The following is a 17403-nucleotide window of genomic DNA, read 5'->3' on the forward strand; positions in this document are numbered from 1 at the left end:
GAAATAAGCTATCATATCGGATATAACACTTGGTCTTGAAAATTTCTATTTTCCACACTTATCATGGAGATATTACAGCTATAACGTTAACTCCGGTATATTTACATTCCCGTTTATTTAATCTTACAAATAAGTTTACATAATAATTACTGACAACAAATACACTATTCTAAGCTTCATTAATATTGGTCGACCCCGTGCTTAATGCAATCTTTTGACTACCATTTGAAAAATCAGATATGATTGAAATTGTCGGAGTAGTCTCATCTGAATTTACATTTACCGCACAATTGATTTGTTTTCGTTTAGTTGTTTCTTCTTCAGTTTCTTCTCGTTGTCGTTTCTCCGAGATGGAGTCATCAGGTCTCTCTTCTTGACTACCATTTTCAAAGTCATCTTCATCATTGATTGGAGTCGAAGCATTATGCTCCAATATTTCATCATCAGATAAACTCAATTCATCAGTTTTGATTCCATTCAGAATAACGTTTGTATTTGTGTCGTCGTCATCTTCCTCATAGTCACTGTCATCTTTCAAATGTCTGGTTTCCACTCCATTGGCACCTAATTGAAGTAATACCCTTCCTGTAATGAAAAAGCTCAACTTTGTCTCAAAGAATTCCCGATAATTGCTATAAATATGCTTAACCAACAATTTATAGTTCAATCTCTTGGAAACTCCTTGTAAATTCTTAACAATAATTTCAATCAAATCCAAACATGTCGAGTTAGCCAATGTATTTTGATCAACCACATTTTCGAAAAACTTGAAAAAATACGACAAGATCCTATTGTTGATTATGTATCGACAATAAAAAGTATCATTCAAGATAATTATGTTCTTCAAGCATCGTAATACACTCAACTTGACTGTCATTTTGCAATTGCCTTCTAATAATTTGACAATTCCCAATAATATATGATTCTCCAAAAAGAATGGACGGGAGATATGTACCTTGTGTTCTCGTGTACAAAATGAAATCAAATCACATAAATGTTGATACAATAATTCATCACTGTGGGACATCTTGATAGGCAAATTCTTATCGTCTTTGGCAATCTCAATCAATTTTCCAAATAATAAAGGTGCAACCTGGGTGTAAAATGCTCGGAAATAATTCTTAGTGTTTATATCTTTAAAATCATTCAATTCATCATCATCTTCAGAATCATAATCGGTCCCACTTCCATTTCTACTTGAACTTGTGGCAATATTTGAATCTAACAATATCCTCAATGCTTCCACCGCTTGAATTTTCAAGCCTGGATTCCTATCTTCAACTAAAAGATTAGTCAATATGGAAATTAAGGTCATATCATCAGATAATTTAAGTTTGATTTCACTTGCTTCTTCTTCGTCATTTTCCTTAATATCTTCAATTACTGGATGTGTCGGTGGTTCAGAATTGTCAATGGTTTCTTCATTTTCGATAGAATGCACTAATGATACATCTTGCTCAATTATAATTACGATAAGCTCGGTTCCTAGTACTCTGATTTTATCCTCAGAATCTTTTAATGCAAAACTAATCATTCGGAAAAGCCCGCTTTTCACCAATAATGAGAAGAATCCCAATTTGAGATGAGATTGCAATGATTTTGCAATGAGGATATATTGATGTAACATTTGCACTCCATCCCGTTTAAGTTCCGTGTTTGATGAAGTCTTGTAGATTTGGAATAATGATTCCAATACCAGGGAATCCTTTAAATAATTGATAATTTCTACTTGATTGAGGTAGATTAACGTTGATATCATATTGAATGTTTGGTCATCCAATACTCGAGGTAGCACCACATCTTTCAAGAAATTCAAATGGAAATCCTTTTTGAAGATATTGATTTTATCAATCGGTATTACTGATCTGAATGATTTTGCCTTGAGGAAATCCCGATGGCATGCTTTGAATTTAGGGTATTCCGAATCATATTCTAACATTCCAACAAGAGCCAATATTTTCTCTTCTGATTGTAGGAAATCTTCCACTAATAGTTTTTCATTATATAGAAACAAAGATTTCACAATTTCACTTAATATGTATAAATTATTCAATTGTTTGGATTGTTCAGCTTTGTTGAATGTGTCCACTAGTTTCTGGAAATAATTATCTTCTATTATGAATTTCAGGATATTGTTTCGCGAATATTGTGAATTTGATCCTTGATTTATAACCTCTAGTATCTTTGTCAAATTTGTATCTGTTGGATCTTCAGGGTACGTTATTGGCCCCGTTATCAATTCCGTTACATCTTCTCCATCGACAGCATTCGGTATTACGAAGTACAAGGAAATGTTAGGACTGTAGTTTGCTTGTTGCATTTTGACAATGAATTCACATAAATCAGCACATCCTTCTGTCTCTTGAAATGATAATGCAAGATCCTTTCCAGTTAAATCTGTCCATACAATCAAAGTTTCTTGTTGCCGTTGAAACTGAATGGATCCTTCAAGAAATGACTTTAATATAATTTGATTTGATTCAGTCTCACTACGTACTAGGAAATACGGACACTTGGTTTCAGTATCTATATCTCCAATACAATAACCTGTCCCATTGTCTATCCAATCATCTCCATTTAGTAGGTATACTTTAACTCGCCGGGGCGTGTGCCCAGGTAGTACTATTTTCTCATCTTGTGATGCATCCATCTTGTATTTTGTGTCTATTATGGTTTCAGTAGCTCCAATCATTTCTCGAGGGCTATTATTGGGTAGTTGTAACCGTAAGTATATAATATGTTCAACGCGGATCGATAAGATAATTTCTAACGCGAGAAAATATTAAGCGATATCGGAGTAAGTGTCGGCAAGAAGAAATATCGTACGAGGAAGGAGTATCTAATAGATTGCTCTAACGGTACAGCGTTTTTTTTCCCTCCAACGAATCAATAACTTTTGCGGGGGTTTGTAATTATGTTTGTTGTAAATGGATTCAGTTATGTGGAGTGTGTGTTGCTTATTTCTGGAACGTTTTTTTTTTTAAAAAAAGGAACGGGTCACGCAGGTTGTCAAAGTCGTGTCTTAAGTTCAGATCAATAGTGCGTATCAGCTTTGATCAACGATTCAGATGATTGTCCACACGTGATTTGATAATGAAATGAGATTTGATCTTGACTTTTAAAACTCCAACCGTTTGAATTGTTTGGGAATGTATTGCTTCTATTGTGCTTGCTATAAATTTTATTATTTGTTTTAAATTGAGTTTAAATTTTTTTTTACTGCGTTGCTTTTTTTTTTTCTTCTTTGGCTTCTTTTTTTTTGTGTTTCTTTTTTCGGATCCGTTACCACCAGTAAAATGCTGTCAGAGGTAAGGCAGCGTTATGTGACGTCAACGCTTTTATCAAAGTTTGATTTGCTTATTTAATAGAAGGTATACCCCTGACAGAGAGGTCGTGTGATATTTAGAAGTCTACGATTGGCAGAATAGGTTTGCCCTGAACTGGTAAGTAAATGTAGCGAGCAAATTAACTGACAGATCGGCTATTTGGTTTCAGTAAAATATTTCCAAACCAGTAGGCTTTCTTTCTGTTAACAACCAATTAAATGTATCTACAAAGTTTACCATTATATGAAACTATCTTTGTGTTACAAATTACCCTTGTACTCACAATCAAATTCGTTGACACATCACGTAACTGCTGCGTGGCAGGTTTTCCCTGTTGCCAAACTTTAAATGTTGCAAATATAATTGATACGAATATATACAAGAATTCTATAAACTTTTTTAATGACATACTAATGCAGCACTAGCTAAATTTCTTAACCAATCAACCTTATCAACATCATGAGTATCTTCAACTTCACCCCATTCCTCAGTTTGGAAAATAGTTTCTAAATTACCCAATTCCACAATTTCTTCCACTGTCTTGTGATAGTATTCTTCAGGAGAATTTTTATTTAATTGATATACGGACTTCATGATTTCTTCATCAGATATGTTAGAACGAAGTAATGAGACACCACATAAGAAAGATTTAGTAGTTAAAATTGCTCTTTCCAAAGCAATCAAGTCGAAAACTGGCACATTATCCAACCAATCCAAGACGACATTTTGAGTAGTAATAGTTTGTCTATTACCTCTTAATCCATCAGTTTCGCAATCCAAGTGTTGCAACTTGACTTCATCTGTTGGGTGAGCCAACAAATGTCCCTTGTTTCTAGCATATGTGGTGAAGAAATCATTATATTCTTGAATCAAAGGTAGATACAACTCATCTTGCTTTTTCCTTAATTTCCCACTGTACTCTTTATGAGTGGCAAATATAAGACAAGTATCAGTATCAAGATATCTCAACACGTTAATCTTGATATCTTCAATGTTACCGACTTTAGCAATCATTTCTTCTCTATCGGCAACTTCTTGATCATGAATATGAGTCAAATCAATAGCTCTAGAAGCTAAGGAAGTCAATGGTAAGGAATTTGTCTTGATTTTTAAATCAGGTAAGTTTGCCCATTCATGAGCGATCAATTCCGCCAATTGTTTCTTGGATTCAGGAAGAGATAAGGGAAAACCCAAGGGGGTTCTCAAGGTTTTACCATCTAATTGAACATCAAACTTCTTGGTGTCTGTGTTGTATTTAGCATCAGCGTTCTTCCAGAATTTAGTCAAGGATTTGGACAATTTATTGGTTTCAGTAGGAATGTTGGATTCGATGGTACGGTCACCTAATGGACGATCAAGTCTGTTCCAAGATCTAATAGAAACAGACAAGTATCTTCTCGAAGGGATAATTAACCTAGGAAGGGCTCTTTGAGTTGCTAACTTAAGCATTGTAAAGTTGGTTATTAATTATTAGAACTGTATTTGTAAGTTGTAGTAGAATTTTTTTGTTGAAAAATTCGTTGTCTCAAATATTTACAACACGTCCGACCAAGCTATAGACCTACGATATAAACCCACAAACACATACACACATACACACACAATGAACCAAGAGGCATTACAGAAGGTGTTGATTGAAATGGACAATCAATTAAATAAGTCCCGTGCGGAATTATCTATGGTCAACCTTCAACTTGATAGAGTAAACACCAATTTAAACTCCATAACTTCAACCAAAACTAAACTTAATAAACTTTGTGAACCAACAGAAAAAGTATGGCAAGGTGTTGGAAAAGCCTTTGTTGCTCGTGATGTCAGCTCATATTTAAAAGATTTAGACTCTGATGCAAAGGATTTTAACGATACCAAGAAGAGTTTGACTATAAAACAAGATTACTTAACTACAACCCTTGAAAAGACCATTGATAGCATGACCAAGATAGTCGGTAAGAAATAGCACGTGTATAACAATAATATATATATATATATAAGTATATTTATACCAGATTAATCCTCCTCTTCATCTTCAGCTTCATCCAAGATCTTTCGTTCAAGTTCTTGTTCATTCAGCTTACCTTGTTTATCCAATTTCATACGTTCAGTCAAGAATACATTCAATTGATCTTGTAAGGTCGTCAACTGAGCTCGTAAATTACCCATAGGAGTATCCTTGTGTGGTGTAGGTTTATCTCGATCTTCACCACCAGCATTTATAACATGGTCGGATATTTGCGTGGTTGTACCTGATGTTGTATGAGGGCCGTCCCCTGGATGGAACTCACGGTGTGGTATATCTGGAGCTTGGTATGTTGCTGTTGGTATTAATGCCATTACTTTCTGTCTTTTACTAGGAGAGTCTTCAGTGTGCATTCTACTTCAACTGGTTGCATGTTTTCACTACTACAGAAAAAAGGATGAGGTGAGCAAAATTAAACAAAATTGTAACGTTCTAAATACACACAGTTATACAAAAAAAAACTATTTAACATTCAATGTGTTTGCAAAATCCTTAATCTTTATCCGCTCAGCAGAATTGGAATATGCATTAAACTTGATTTCAATAATTTCATCTTCTTTGAAATTCAAGGATGGGATTTCATAACAGGAACATGACATTAAATAACCATAGAAAACTTGCAAAATTGTTTCATCAGCAATAATCAAAATGTCTCCACTCATTCTTTCCATCTCTAAAATCAAGGGTTCAATCTTGATGGCTAAATCATGGTATGATTCTGCTCGAGGGAATCTATAATGATAAGGATCTTGTTCATATTGTTGATAAAACTCGGGGTATTTCTCCTCAATTTCTGATTCAGACATAGATCCAACAATACCAGGATTTTTCTGAGATAATTGAATTCTATGTCTTACTTTAATGTTACGCTTAGTAAAGAATTGCGTAGTTGCAATAGTTCTCTTCTTAACTGATGTCCATATGACCAATGAATCTTTATCAACTCCATCAACTCCAGTTGGCGGTTGTCTTTCATCGACAGAGAGTTCTCGCTTTAATTCGGCTGGTCTTAATATACTTCCTTCACCGATGTAATCCTTACCACAATATTTCAAATGTTCAACCAATGTCAATGTTAAATTCTTGGCATACTGAATACCTTCGGCATCCAATGGTGGATCCAGTGCATAATCCATAGTATTCTTGTAACATCTGGCAAAGAAAACCGAACCCAGTTTAATTCGAGAATTCATAAGATAAAACACAACCTTATTAATCAAATATCCATAACTGGAATTGTGTAATTCAATTCGCTCCCCAAAGTTAACAAATTTAATATATGATAATTGACTTTCTTCTGTGCCCATGGGTTGATAATATGGTGCCAATGCATTAATTCTTTCACTATAATCCTTCTTAGCCTTTTCATAATCCCAATTGGTATAATCTGGAGATAGTCTTGCAGCTTCCTCGATATTCTTTTGAATAATTTTGTCATCAGTTACTAAACTCTCAATAAATAAGACCTGGATATTTAACTCAGTAAATTTCTTGTGTAATTCCAATCTAAATTCAGGAATGGCATTAACTGCATCATATATGGCAACTTGTCCCTTGTCTGCTTTGAAGAAATTCAAAATATCATTAAGACATTCATTCACAGCTTTTTCTCTAACTGCATGTGCCTGTTTACTACTTGGAGTAGGCACAAACAAATCATGAGTTAAGTTATTATCTTCAGCAGTGGCTCTTCTATAATCACCTAGATGAAATGAATGAGTCTTTACACCCAACCATCTTAAATATCTTGTCAATGAAACTGACAAATGGGTCTTACCTCTACCCGGTAAGCCCGCCAAAGCGATAATAATCTTCCCAGCATGGAACAACCTCCCAGATTCGGTAGAGTATAACTGAGCACCACCCCATTCAGAATAAGGGTTGAGTGTTTTATGCACACCATCCTCACCAGTGATATCACTTAATCGTCTAGGCTTGCCACCAGTGTTGGCATCCACCGGTAAGTCCATTAAAGGTCTCGTGTTGTTGTGGAACGACCACCGTTTAGTAGTTCTCATTTGGTTTCTGGAAATAGGTGAACTTCCAAATCCATTATAAAGTTCACCTTCGTCATCAGAAATTGCAGAACTTGACATGTGAGATTTATTGTTTTAGGAGAGAATAGAAAATTCCAAGAAAACCCAAATTTTTTTTATGTGTGATGTGTAGCGGTTAGCAGCTATCTATCTGTTTCAACTTGGATTTGTCGGTTTGCCTTTTTTTTTCCTTCTCTCTACCCCAAGAATTATCTCCGCTTTTATTTGCGCTACCAATGGCCCAGTCCTACTCCATATACTTGGCAGAACATAGTACTGCATTAGTTTACATCATTCACATTATGCAATATAGTAAACTGGGAATATTGCTCGTATTGTGGATCTAAACCGTAGCGCCCCCGAATAATAGTGTCATTTGTTATCTACAATTGTAACTCTTCTAAAATACAGAACCATTAAAATACATTCATATTAAATAAACACTGTGCGAATTATATAAAGAGTTTTATTACAATATGAAAATAATTTATTCGAGCTTACCACCCTTTCTTTCAATCAAAGCCTTTCTATCCTTGTCCAAGTGTAACTTGGTAATAACAACCTTAGATGGGTGAATGTTAATTGGGACAGAAGCACCGTTGGACTTTTCCTTTTGTAATTTTTCAACTTGAACGGCAAACTTTAATCTGTAAACAGAGTTAATCTTACCTTCAGAACCCTTCTTGGAACCTCTGACAACCAAGACTTCATCATTTTGTCTGATTGGTAAAGACTTGACATTGTACTTTTCTCTTAATTCCTTGGATAATGGAGCAGATAATAAAACTCTTCTTTCAACAGAGGAGGAGTTGAAGTAAGCCTTTCTGGCTTTAGAACGGGAAGAAGAAACGTCTATAAGTTTGTTAGTATATGTTTAACCTTTCAAGTTATTTTGAGAATGCACTGAATGTGTTTACTAAATTTCCTGAATTGTTTGGGATGTAATCTATTGTTTGAATAATTGTAACTTATGCTGTAGGAATACGGTCGAAGAATTAATTTACATAGTGGTGGCTTCTTTCATTAACGCTGATATCAAAGTTTTCTCCTATTCTGTTTCATTTCATTATTTCTATGCGTTTTGAATTACTGTTTCGGTGTAAACTTTATTCGTGGTTGTATTCAATTTGCGATGAACTCTCATTTTCACGAACTGCTCCTGACAAAAAAGTCCCCCCTCTCAATCTCCTGGAAGTTATTCACATTCACAGACATCTCATATTCTCTCGATGTATCATACCTTGACTAATCTTGGCCATTTTTAATATGTGTTCTTAAGGTCTATCAAGTGATTAAGCTGAAAAGAAAATTTTTAATGTATATTGAAAAAATCAGTATAGTGCGCAAGAGCGAGATTTTCCAGAGTTTCCTACTGACGCACTGACAAGCGTTTGCTAACAAAAGAATTTTTTTTTCTGGTAGTGCAAAAAAAGGAATAAATTGTATGCAGTTTTAAGGGCAATAACCCTAATACCATATAGTGCACGTGATGTTTGGTTTTGTGTGTTTCCGAACGAAAAGAAGAGAAGTGAATCAACTAACACAAATACATATACTTGACAAATGGTAAGAATTTACACTGCCACCATTAAATGTTCTTCTATCAATAGGTTCATGAAGGCGTTAAAATAAGCGTGACCATTAGTTCCCTAAAGGAATGTCGACTTTGATTGGTTGTCACTCTCATTTTCCAACTGGGTAGTTAATTTGGAAACAAAATCCTGAATTAACTCCTAGGTGGAAATTCTGGGGTTGACAACGTACTTTTTGTGTTCATCAACAAGAAAAGGTAGCAAGGATCTTATAATTCTTTGATTTACCATAATAAATAACCGAAAGAAACCTGTACCCAATATACTGAAAATGGTAGCAAAAACCATCTTTCTAAAAGAAGTCACTATAAGTTCCAGTACCTTTAGCGATATCAATCTGGAGACTTATGTAAAATATGTGTGATCCATAACTAAATCCTTGTATTGCTCGTAGAAATGGTCCAACGAATTCAACTATTTTGGGAGTTACATTATGTTGTGTAACCATGATTTTTTACCTTTCAGCTAGCCCATCAAAGGAGCAATACGCTTAGCTAATTTGGGTATAAAATATCCAAGGAAATTTGTTAAGTTTACAACTGATCTAACTTCAATAGATGTTTTTGCTAAAGTTTAATTCATGATTGCTTGCATCTTATTCAGAGTTGGAGAAATATTATCAGCACTGATTCTGAATACTTTGCGGATGGCCCAAGATAGGATACGCATCAAAGGCACTGTTATAAGCCAGGAAAACGACATACACCCCCAATAGTAGTGTATGATGTAATTGCAGTTATAAGTCCCTTGAAATATTCACATGGACCAGGAAACCTATATTCAAGTTATTCAAAGAAACCTTCTCAGAATTTTTCTGAATTGTCATTTTATGGTTTTGACTTCTAATCTGATTGGATTTCTTTTTGTTTTACTGACAGACTTCTTGAAGTCTTTCTTTTCGTATTTTCTCTTCTATTGGTTATCATTTTGGCTATGTTTTGACTTGTTCAATTGATCCTTTCCCTTTTATTGGTTATTTCGTTGCAGTTCCTGGTAAATAATGAATTTTGAACTCAACATATCGATAAGGACTTTGGCTATCATAAAGTGTGAATCTTTAGTGATATCATATGGATTAATAAACGAAATAGCCTGAGTAGTAACTACTTCAAATCAACAATGGACTAAAGTCTCTAACTAAGCTTATACTTCCTTGGTTCACCAGCAAACTAATGTTCAATTTGTTGAGTGAATTGGTTCAGTCAAGGATCAACCAATAATTGATTTAGCTTTTTATTCACAAATCTCTCACATCTAAAGGTTAATGATAAATGAAAGTGTCATCCGTGTATACCCTCAGGAAGAGGTATAGTTACACGACCACGCCCTTCAGTAGGAAACTTCCTTTTGCAGCTTAGATTTGAGATTTCTATGGTAAGATTGCTAGTGTCAAATAAATTGTGGCTATTGGAAATACGTGTCGTACTAAAATCCAAATAAAAGGTAATAGCTGGGTCATTGCCTGAGTTGAAGTCAGAGATCGGTTCAAACGCTTTATGAATATCAACGCAATACTGGATATCTTTTGCGCCTCCTTTATGCTTACCAGCACGGTTCTTAGCTTTGTAGAGTTGAGTTCTAGACCAAACACTAGTCTTAGCAATGTTAAAATTAATGGGAAAAAGGCCCATCTAGTTAAAAATTACACCTAAAGGATCAAGAGGTAGGATATAGTAGTAACAAGTTCTTTTAATATTAATCAAAAATTGCAAAAAATAACAAACAGCCCAAGGCGGGACTCGAACCCGCAATCATTATCTCCGGAGGATAACACCTTAACCAATTAGGCCACTCGGGCTATTTCAAGAAAAAATATTTTTGTCCGTTTTCCGTGACGATACACATTTCAAATTTTCAAGGGCCAATATCTGACACAATTGAGCTTGTTCCAGACACCAAATCATCCTCTAACATAGATAAACTTGGTTTCTACCTATCAGAAAAGTTGTGAAGAGGATAATAAATTTTTGGTGCAGTTATTCGGGGTCAAAATTTCCCAATTTTTGTTTGAGTGGGATAAAAATGCCCAGTTTATAAAATCAAATACATGGTCAAAATAACATCAAAAAGGGCACCAAAAGACAAAATTAGTATACTACATACCAGTAGAGGTATTCAACATAGCTCAGGCGTTCTTTATAAATTTTTTGCGTGGATTATTATGGCTTCTGAATTATCCTATAATTTGCAACAATCTGGTTGGGTTGACATATGCCATGTTTAACGAAAGTAGAATTAATGAGTTGTTGTCATACCAACTGGTCACTCATTGTTCCATTCATCTGTGAGCAATCAGTTTTTGTTAATACTTCTATTGGTAATAATGCAAACCTTCTCAGGCTAAGTATCTGTATTTCAGGTCTTACGATTGTCAACGACTCACACTATTTTCAAGGACTAAGAAAAAATTTTATGATCTCCGCTCTTCCACTTTAAAATCACTTGTCTCAATCCTTAGCCATGCTTTCATTGAGCTATCAGTCCAATATAGGGTTAAGATCCCTTGGTGCACGATGCATAAAGATAAATGCGCCACTAATTCCAATTGGTTTAATGAGAACTTATTACACCCGTCCTCAAACTATAACCCATTCAAAGCTCCCTTTTATAACTACAAACTTACGTAAACTTAACAATTACAATACACTTAGGTTTACCAAGTTATCCTATTCAACAAAGACAGCACCTCCTCCACCTCCACCATCCCATGACAAAAATGAAAAAGGGAAGAAGTTACTTAATAAGATCACAAGGGCATTCACATTCTCAATATCATCATTACTTGTTCTTGGTGCTGCCGGGGTAGCCTTATTGGTTGTATATTTGATATTGTCGGAGTTATTATTACCTTCAGGTGATACCAGGACATTTAATAAAGCCGTGAAATTAGTTGAACAAAACGAAGCAGCACAAAAGTTGTTGGATTTCCCCAAGGGCCAAAGATTAAAAGCTCATGGTATGGTTTCCTCAGACAGATGGGTTCGTAATAGACCAGTTCATGGTATCAAAAAGACCGGAAAAGATGGCAAAGACCATTTAGTTATGCAATTCCAAGTTGAATCCGACAAAGGAAAGTACGGGATTGTCACTTTGGAACAAATTGATAATTCTTATTGGAGTACTGAATTTGCATACATTGCATTAGATGTTCCGGGGTCAAAAAGATTATACATAATTGAACCTAAATTCCAAGCCAAGAACTATTTACCAAAGTTGAATAGCAACTCCGGATTTTTGGGTCTTAAATGGGGCCCAAAGAAGGACGACGAGGAGAAACGTTAACGAAATGTATAAAAAGTATTATTAAATATTTATTCAAAACAAATATATATATATTAGCAAAAAGTTGTAAATGGAGATTTAAAAGAAGAGAGGCGAAATAGCCAACATAAACAGAAGAAATAAAATTCCAGCCACCCCTTCGTTCTGGGGTGCTGATGAGTCCATGTTACTAGCTGTAGAATTTTCGTTACTTTGTGGTGTCACTTTAGTAGGTGGAGACTTGTCAAAATTATGTTCAGGCTCTTCTGAATTTGAATGAAGTAGACTTAAACAATTTCTTCCATCGGAGGAGAATTTTGTGTCCAAATCAACAAACCCAATAGGATTAACTAATATACCTTTACCTTGAAATGAACAAGTTTCTTCTTTTCTTCCTGTTTGTTCATAAAATTTGTTCAAAACATAAGAAGCTCGTGTTCTGGAATCACAATCGGAAAATTGACCAAATTTTCCTGCTTTTCCATTACCATTAACTGGTTCACAATCAACATCTTCACATAACGATTTCAAAACTTGTTCTTCCTCAAAACTTCTATTCTCTGGAATAATACATGAAAGTGATTCTCTTAAGCATTCACATTTACCAGTGTCGGGCGTTTGAGGTAAGGTATGAGCAACGTTCCAAAGCTCATCTGGACGAGAACACGTTACTCTGGGAGATGGGGTGGCTTCTTTGATGTTAATTCCAACCGGTGATACCGAGTTAAATTTCGATTTCAAGGTATCAAAATCTGGCAATTTGACAATTTGGCCATCTTTCTTTTCAATAACAATACCATAATGGTTAACTTCTTCAAAATATTCATACACAATCCCACCAGACCAAATCTTGCTCATGCTTACCCCATACAAAGCATCAACCTCAGTGAATGGACGTGGAGAAACAGTATTACAGCCATACTCACTGAAAAATGCCGGAACAGGATAATCACTAAACGAACTTGTCAAATCTCTATATCCCGAAGTTGAAAATGTTGAGTATCCACACCATTCATACACATTAATTGCAAAGAAATCAGCTCTCCCATCACCCAGCCCATCAAAATCACAAACAAAATAATTGGCAAGATGTTCTCTAATTGACGCATCATCATTTGAAGCATACCCTACTGGAATCTGTCTATAATTTTGTTCATCAATGTACCTCTTACTATCTCTTATAGCTGCTCTAACATATGGAGAAGCATCAGTGTTGATATATGAATTTGTAACTTCATTCCCAGCAAAAAAACCTAAAATGTTGTCATATTGATGCATGGCATCAATAACCTCCTTATACCTTGCAAACAACTCGGTATCCCAATGAGGAAAATCTCTTCTAATGGACAAATAAGGCTCGGAAAGATCGGCCAATACGTAAATACCAGCGTCAGCAAACGCATTCATGCAAACATCATGATTGGCGGTTGGGAGGATTTGATACACTCGAACAACATTGACTCCTAATTCTTTTAAATATTCTAAATCTCTTAAACATGTAATAGGATTAGCCAAAGGATCTATGTAGTGAGGCTCTTTTGAATTGTCATATAATTCTCCTTCTTGTCTTGTTTTCTGATATGATATTCCTTTAATGAAAAACTGGTTACCTGATTCAGATAAGAAAAACTTGTTTCCAGCCACTTTAATTGTCTCTATGCTTGGAACATCTGTAGCAGTAAATGATTCACCGATTTTTAGGACATTTAATAGCCCAATAAGGAATATAAAGGGTAGTAACTGCATCTTTAATGTTGGCGGTTAATATCTGTGGTTGCAAAAAAAACAGCCTAGAAAAAAAAATTTCCCTGGTTAAACTTGGTTGAAATTCGCAACTAAATCATCACAAATAAACTACTGAAAACTATTGCAAAAAAAATAAATCCCAATTATATTAATTACATACTTAACTAATCAAGAACTTCCAATAACTTCTTAATTTCCCGTTTACCCTTGCATTCAATCATGTACATTTCTTGTTCAGAAACCTTAACCAATAATCCTGCCTTACCAATTGTTTCCAAGTATTCAAACTTTGAACTCTCGCTAATTAACCAACCATACTCTTGTTCAGCTTCTTCATTCTTTAACGATAAATGGAAGTAATTCTGTTGAGTGAGAGTGTCAGTTACTTTATCAACCTTTAAGTCAAACATTGATACTATTTTCCACGAGGATGGTACATTGATTTTGGTATAAGAGTGTAATTGCTTTTGCAATCTCACAGTCATCAGAGAAATTCCAGGTACTTTCAAAGAACCTGGATTATTAATAATACAAGATGCATAAACTTCGGAATCGTTGATTGAATTAGTAGAAGTGACAGCAGACGTGGCCAATCCATTTTTTGGACTTCCCAGGCGTGATTTGAACCCAATGGAACTGAGGCTAGAAGTTGTGGATGATTTGCTTGGATTTTCCATCATGGATGATGCAATAGTGCTGTCGGAAAATGTAGAAGCTTTCATGGACTTATAATTCTTGTTGGCTACATTTTGCAAGTCAATCAAGACATTAGTTAAATTGGAGTGAATTTCAGTAACAAGGGCACCAGTAGATCTGATAATAATAAGAATCTTTTCTGAAGTGATTGCATTTGTTGAATTGATTTCCACATCTAATGCAGCTGATCTTCTGATGTCGGTAATATCCGGGTTAAGTTCCAAGATCAAGACTGGCTTGTCAATTTCTTCGTTGTATACTTCATCGAATTCTTCTTTGAACACCATCAACCAACTCTTGTGCAATTCGTAGTTAACGGCAATCTTCACAAACAACTTTTCACAAACAGTCAACATTTCCCATTTGCCGTATTTTTCCTTCCATTTAGAAATCTTTATTCCTTTTGGTGTGCTACTAGTCATGAAGTAATCTATTGTAGATTCATTATTGATGACATCTTTCAATTCTTGGGGAATGGTCAAAGTACCTTCTTCAAGCTCGGACACAGGCAGCTCTGCTTTGGTGGATTGACTGACACTAACGGTTGAAGAATTTGGTTTCTTAAAGAATTTTGTGGATGTAGATGATGGTAATGCAAATGGTGCTGGAAGTGTAGAAACTGGTCTGGCTTTATTCTCAGACTTATCTTCTTCAGTTTCAACAGAAATTTCACTGGTGTCAATGGTATCTTCAACTTGTTGGACTTTGCTCAATTCTGAAGATTTGGTGGGTGTATTTATAGGGAATCTCAGTTTGCTTGGCAGTTCCACAGTTTCAAACCCAGGTACTGATTGTGAAAGTTTAGATGCACTTGGCTTCTTAAACAAGTTGAAAATGGATTTTCTTTTCTGCTTAGTCTTCTTAGGGATAGATACCGGAGATTCTAATTGAGTTTTATTTCCAAATGATGGGGTATATTTCTTTCCGAAATTATTAATATCAACAGCTGAGCCCGAAGACAATGAATACATTTTATTTTGAGGAGGGGCCAAATTTGGAACTGAGGATGCAAATTCTGATTTGTAAGGATGTTCGGGTAATTCTCGATCAGTTAATTCAACACTCGAACAAGAAATAGCATCATCATTATTAGTGGAAACTTCCGATTGGACACTATTAATTTGAATAACTTGACCACAAGAAGAAATTGGTCTGTGTTCATCTTCAGTAGCTAAACCCACGGTATTTCTATTTACACTTTGGATAAACTTCACATCGTCCTCAATATCGAGAATTGAGTTTTCAGATAATGTTTTCTTTATCAATGGTAAAGACTTCTTATATTGAGATTTAGCTGATGAACTAGATGGTTCTCGTTTTTGTTGTTGTTGTTGTGATTGTGATTGTGGAGTTATTTTAGAAGCGCCTAATCCTAATGGAGAATCATCTGGAGAGAACAATTCCTTAAATGGTGTTCTGAGAACTGGAGGTGTTTTAGATGCAAGTGATTCCTGGGAAGCCATTGCCAGGCGACGCTCGTTGTCAGTCACCAAATTTATTCCTAACCCGAACATCTTGGTGGGGCTGGCTGTGGATTCAACAAGGAACCTTTCTCTTAATGGGGAATCGGTTCTTTCAACCGGGAAAATAGACGATAACTTGGCTATCCAAGTATGCAAAACATGGTTGTCAGCACAACCAATAATGAGCGTGTTATCTTCAGGGTTGTCAACTAATGAAAAGTCAATTGGCTTTAACTTAAAGTGGTTTGCCGAATGTACTAATGAGACTTCGTTGATTCTGAATGGGGGATACAAAAGCGACCTTGATTTCTCAAGACCATTTTCAATATCAATTGATAATATGGCTAATGAATTGTAGGCGTGGGTACCCGTTAGGTCCAACAAAACAAGCTCGATTTTTTCCTTGGTTGAGCCATTTTTTATGTAGAAATCTGCATTTTCACTTCTTTCAATTATTTGCTCAATTGTGAAATAACTAGAAACAAGTTCTTGGCCACTGAGTTTGTTAGACCCAAATGCTCGTACTTTTGTAAATAGTATGGAACACAACTTTCTTTGATTGGTGTAGGTTCGGTAATCTTTAATTATATCTTCTAATTTGTATTTTATATCCTTTAACCTGTCAAGGACAAATGGGTTGCGTAAATGTTCAAGACTGGCATCAATGAACGTGATGTAGTTCAACAAATTCTCCAATGGACCACATAAACTCTTGGATTCAAAACTTATAGCGTCCGTTCCTTCGGATTCTTTCAATTGTGTAAGATACTTTTGGAACAACAAGAGCCCGTTGTTGTCAAGGGATAATATGAAATCATTAACAAAATTCTTTATAACTTCCTTGTCATTAGCAGATCCGGACTCAAACTCGGTAATGGATTTGTCTAACGTAGATAAAAGGTTGGAGTTTTTAGTATATAATCCTCTCACAATTGCAGAAAGCTGGGACTTGGAGACTTTTGCTGACTTAACCACTCCTAAAATTTCAAGTAAGTTGTTATTCTGACCTGCTTCGGATTTCTGAAGTTGAACAAGTAGTTGTATTGGACCCGATGAGACTGTCATGGCGAGATAGGGTGACGAGGGTATAGAAGGCTCAAAAACAAAAGTAGTAGAAGAGACAACAAATATTCGAGGGATATTAAACCATCAGGATAAACAATAATATATAAATCCTTTTGTGATACTGTGACTTTGGGTACGAAAGAGAATGGGACCGAAAATCGAAAATGTCGTGTAATGGAATTTCTTTCTTTGTTTATTTAT

The 17403-nt window shown here is 35.3% G+C and overlaps 10 protein-coding genes across 10 annotated transcripts; 2 read left to right on the forward strand and 8 right to left on the reverse strand. All coding sequences in view use genetic code 12, as the record gives it.

The window, feature by feature from the left end:
* Positions 1-169: 169 nt before the first annotated feature.
* PSY2 (Psy2p) lies at positions 170-2650 on the reverse strand (the record flags this gene model as incomplete). The annotated part of the gene is made up of 1 exon (XM_007372197.1): positions 170-2650. The coding sequence occupies one exon, from the start codon at positions 2648-2650 to the stop codon at positions 170-172; it is 2481 nt and encodes an 826-aa protein (XP_007372259.1).
* Positions 2651-3269: 619 nt separating this feature from the next.
* SPAPADRAFT_57941 (ATP synthase complex assembly protein) lies at positions 3270-4806 on the reverse strand (the record flags this gene model as incomplete). Its single annotated transcript, XM_007372198.1, has 1 exon — positions 3270-4806. One exon carries the CDS (start codon positions 4773-4775, stop codon positions 3726-3728), a length of 1050 nt encoding a protein of 349 aa, XP_007372260.1.
* Positions 4807-4890: 84 nt separating this feature from the next.
* On the reverse strand, positions 4891-5690 carry SPAPADRAFT_57942 (chromatin DNA-binding EKC/KEOPS complex subunit; the record flags this gene model as incomplete). The annotated part of the gene is made up of 1 exon (XM_007372199.1): positions 4891-5690. The coding sequence occupies one exon, from the start codon at positions 5655-5657 to the stop codon at positions 5334-5336; it is 324 nt and encodes a 107-aa protein (XP_007372261.1).
* Positions 4930-5283, forward strand: SPAPADRAFT_53246 (prefolding complex chaperone subunit; the record flags this gene model as incomplete). Its single annotated transcript, XM_007372200.1, has 1 exon — positions 4930-5283. One exon carries the CDS (start codon positions 4930-4932, stop codon positions 5281-5283), a length of 354 nt encoding a protein of 117 aa, XP_007372262.1.
* Positions 5691-5747: 57 nt separating the features above from the next.
* SPAPADRAFT_145399 (bifunctional fructose-2,6-bisphosphate 2-phosphatase/6-phosphofructo-2-kinase) lies at positions 5748-7523 on the reverse strand (the record flags this gene model as incomplete). The annotated part of the gene is made up of 1 exon (XM_007372201.1): positions 5748-7523. One exon carries the CDS (start codon positions 7437-7439, stop codon positions 5805-5807), a length of 1635 nt encoding a protein of 544 aa, XP_007372263.1.
* A 258-nt stretch (positions 7524-7781) lies between these two features.
* Positions 7782-8656, reverse strand: SPAPADRAFT_57944 (60S ribosomal protein uL24; the record flags this gene model as incomplete). Its single annotated transcript, XM_007372202.1, has 2 exons — positions 7782-8231; positions 8620-8656. The coding sequence occupies 2 exons, from the start codon at positions 8636-8638 to the stop codon at positions 7867-7869; spliced, it is 384 nt and encodes a 127-aa protein (XP_007372264.1).
* Positions 8657-8979: 323 nt separating this feature from the next.
* Positions 8980-9528, reverse strand: SPAPADRAFT_57946 (uncharacterized protein; the record flags this gene model as incomplete). The annotated part of the gene is made up of 1 exon (XM_007372203.1): positions 8980-9528. The coding sequence occupies one exon, from the start codon at positions 9417-9419 to the stop codon at positions 9264-9266; it is 156 nt and encodes a 51-aa protein (XP_007372265.1).
* Positions 9529-11405: 1877 nt separating this feature from the next.
* On the forward strand, positions 11406-12605 carry TIM21 (Tim21p; the record flags this gene model as incomplete). Its single annotated transcript, XM_007372205.1, has 1 exon — positions 11406-12605. The coding sequence occupies one exon, from the start codon at positions 11432-11434 to the stop codon at positions 12251-12253; it is 822 nt and encodes a 273-aa protein (XP_007372267.1).
* PGA5 (1,3-beta-glucanosyltransferase) lies at positions 11406-13978 on the reverse strand (the record flags this gene model as incomplete). The annotated part of the gene is made up of 1 exon (XM_007372204.1): positions 11406-13978. The coding sequence occupies one exon, from the start codon at positions 13976-13978 to the stop codon at positions 12332-12334; it is 1647 nt and encodes a 548-aa protein (XP_007372266.1).
* A 127-nt stretch (positions 13979-14105) lies between these two features.
* SPAPADRAFT_57948 (uncharacterized protein) lies at positions 14106-15947 on the reverse strand (the record flags this gene model as incomplete). The annotated part of the gene is made up of 1 exon (XM_007372206.1): positions 14106-15947. The coding sequence occupies one exon, from the start codon at positions 15643-15645 to the stop codon at positions 14143-14145; it is 1503 nt and encodes a 500-aa protein (XP_007372268.1).
* Positions 15948-17403: the final 1456 nt, after the last annotated feature.

Source organism: Spathaspora passalidarum (assembly GCF_000223485.1).
Source record: "Spathaspora passalidarum NRRL Y-27907 unplaced genomic scaffold SPAPAscaffold_1, whole genome shotgun sequence".
Lineage (NCBI taxonomy): Eukaryota > Fungi > Ascomycota > Pichiomycetes > Serinales > Debaryomycetaceae > Spathaspora > Spathaspora passalidarum.